At 58.9% G+C, this 2,939-nt stretch overlaps 1 protein-coding gene across 1 annotated transcript in view; it reads right to left on the reverse strand.

The window, feature by feature from the left end:
* Window positions 1–2,023: 2,023 nt before the first annotated feature.
* ACD (adrenocortical dysplasia homolog (mouse)) overlaps window positions 2,024–2,939 on the reverse strand; it is an 8,616-nt gene continuing 7,700 nt past the window's right edge. Inside the window, exons 13-14 of the mRNA XM_010193550.1 lie at window positions 2,265–2,338; window positions 2,024–2,099 (exon numbers count right to left, since the gene is read on the reverse strand). Coding sequence (XP_010191852.1) covers window positions 2,024–2,099; window positions 2,265–2,338 — 150 coding nt within the window. The remainder of the gene's footprint in view (window positions 2,100–2,264; window positions 2,339–2,939) is intronic.

Genomic DNA, 2,939 nt, shown 5'->3' on the forward strand with positions numbered 1-2,939 from the left:
GCCCACGCCTCCTGATACTGAAGGTAGGGATGAGCAAGCAGCCAACGGGGTCCTCCATCTGTGTTCCCAGAGCCTTTTGGGAACAGGGGGCAGCAGGGACCCAAGCACTCAGCGCTGGGTACTGATGAGGGTCTACCAGAAGGTTGGAGGTGCGTGGGTCCCCCCACATCATCACCTCCTCACTGCTTTTCCAGACAACTGGCTGACGCCGCGGTTGGCGGCACCGCGGGGGACCGGCCGCCGAGCTGTGTCCGTCCATGAGGAGCAGCTCAGGGAGCCTGAGTGCCCGGCAGAGCTGGGAAGTAAGTGGGAGCTGGAGTGGGACCCCAAATCCCCCTTGCACCCTATGCCAGAGGAAGCAAGTGGTGACATGGTGGCATTCACACACATGGTAGTGTTGTCTCTTGGCTGGTGGCCACCCACAGTGCTGGGGTGATGGATGCAGCGATTCCCATCCCTACACTGAGAAGATCCTGAGGGGCTCTTGGTATTGGGATGGGCTGCAGCAGCTGCACCCACCGTAATGCAGGGCTGGCTTGTGTTTTCCCCCAGCCGCCACCATTCCCCTGCGCCTGCGGCGGTCGCCTGTGTTCAAGCGCAGAACCAAGCACGACTCCCTCCCGGAACCAGAGGATAAGCCCAGACCCTCCTCGGATGCCGCAGGTGAGATGCGACGCTCCCCAATCCCTTGGACCCCCTGCTCAAGTGGGTGTTGGGGGTATTAGGGGATCCCTCCCCATGTTCACACCAGCACCCATCACCCCTCTAGGTCCCACACCACAGGACTGCCCCCCTCCCAGGCTGGAGAAGCTGCAGGCTGGAGCGGGCACCGAAGGCGAGCAGCCCCGAGCCCCGGCACAAACTGTTACGAATGCACAAGACTCAGCAGCCATAGACCAAAGACGTCCGGTGCCGGGCCAGGGGGAGCCAGCCCTGGGACAGTGAAGCCCCTGCATGCTGCCGCACTGTTCCCAATAAAACCCTGCAAGCAAGCGCATGGTGCCGGGGTGATTGGCAGCTCCGGGGCACAAGTCTGCTCCGTACTGGGCTGGCGTGGATGCGGCCGTGGGGCTGGCTACCGATGGCACCGCTCACCTCTCACTGTGGGGACGGCCAGGCCACCAGCATCACCCAGGAGAGCAGGCAGGCCCAGGGACCGTGCTGGAGCCCTTGGGATGTGCTGAGCAGCATCGCCTTCCCATGATGGTCTCTGTGGGGGGAGCTGATTTTGGGCAGGAGTTGGGCAGGCCGTGGCAGTCTGCTGTTTTTAGCAAGCGTTACCAGGGCCCTCCAACCTCTCCAGCTCCTCACCCCGGGGGTACCGCTCTCTCCAGCCCCTCAAGATGCAGGCTTCCATCTTCAGGACTGGGGCCCATTGCGTTTCAGCACCCAGCTCTGCAGTCAAGCTCCAGCTGTGCCATCCCCCCAGCTCTCCCGACAGCACTGGCATCACCCCAACACCCAAGCGGCTTTCTCCTGTGTTGCCCTCTGCTCCCGGACCAAGCGCATTCTGTACACGGATGTTTACGACAAAGCAGCAAGATGATGCTTTTTTTTTTTCTTTTTGTTTTTAATACAAGAGCTGTGTATTTAAAAAATATACAATTTTTATTTTTAACTTCTACAGCATAACCCTGCGGGATATTTTTTGTAATGAACAGTGCAGGACCCTACCTAAAAATCGATCAATAAAACATCCAAACTCCTGCACTGCCTTTGCAATGGGGATCAGGGTGTGGGACCTCTGCCCCTGCTACGGTGGCACTGGGTCACCTCTTGTCCCCACTCACCAGGGCAAGGCGTTTGGAAATGATGGAGAGGGAAAAATGGAATGCTTTTTATCCCCTCTCAGTGCTGAGGGTGCTGGCCTTCAACAGGTCACATCCCCAGAATCTCTACAGCCAGGCCAACCCACTCAGCAGGCCCCTTGGGGATGGGGATCCTGGTGTCCCCCTCAAACCCTCTCCCAGCTGCTTGTCCCAGGCAGCCCTGAATCAGTGAAGAAACGAAGGGCAGGCTGGGTTCAGGAGTCCACATCTGAGTCCATGTCCTTGCCCATGAGTATCCAGCATGCCCAGGACAGCATCGCCTTCGAGATCCTGCAAAACCAGACCAGAGAGGCCACAGTGAGGAGTGACCCAGCTGGAGACACGCCATGTGTCCAGTGACAAGGGGTAAGGCAGAGTTTGGCGACCCACTGCTGGGATGCCAGCATTGCATGGGGGGAGCAAGGGACAGCGATAGGAAGCCATTGCTGCACTGACCTGACAGATCTCACCCGTTTACAGAGCTCAGGGCTTGGTGCCTTGTATTTGTACTGAACCGGCTCCTTCACGAACTGCAGAAGCAAAGAGAAGGAGGAAGGTGAGGCTGGTCTGCCCCATCACCAAAGCTCAGAGCACAGCCCTGCCACACAGCCCAAGACCCTGGTATCCCTAGGGGAAACTCTGGGGTCCCTCACTCTATAATTTCTTGCTCTTTCCATCTTATTTTACCCAGAGAGCTGGAAGATGCTCCAACAAGTGTTGGTTCCCACCCAGCTCAGGCTCAACATCTTCACCCCAGGCCCCAGATCCTCCTCTGGGGAGGGTTAGGGCCACCACCTACGTCGACACCTGCTTTTGCCTCCCCAGCCCCACCAGCCAGGGGAGGAAAGGCCTTGAGGAGGGACTCCAGTGGTGGGGGGCCACAGAGAACCTGCCTGGACACCACCCCCAAGGGGCCCCACCAGCTGCTTCATCTTTACCGGCTGCAGAGGTCTGTGCTGCTCTGGCCTGGAGCTACAACTGCTCACTGGGGATGCTTCCGCTCCCTCCTCCTCCTCCAAGAGCTCCTTTCCACGTTGCAGCCCCGTCTCCTCCTTTCTGCTCTTCTTCGCACTCTGTGTGCTCACGCTCTCCACCCTCCCACCCGTGTCTCTTTACCTGCTCCCTGGAGCA

Source organism: Mesitornis unicolor, unplaced genomic scaffold, assembly GCF_000695765.1.
Source record: "Mesitornis unicolor isolate BGI_N332 unplaced genomic scaffold, ASM69576v1 scaffold28251, whole genome shotgun sequence".
NCBI lineage: Eukaryota > Metazoa > Chordata > Aves > Mesitornithiformes > Mesitornithidae > Mesitornis > Mesitornis unicolor.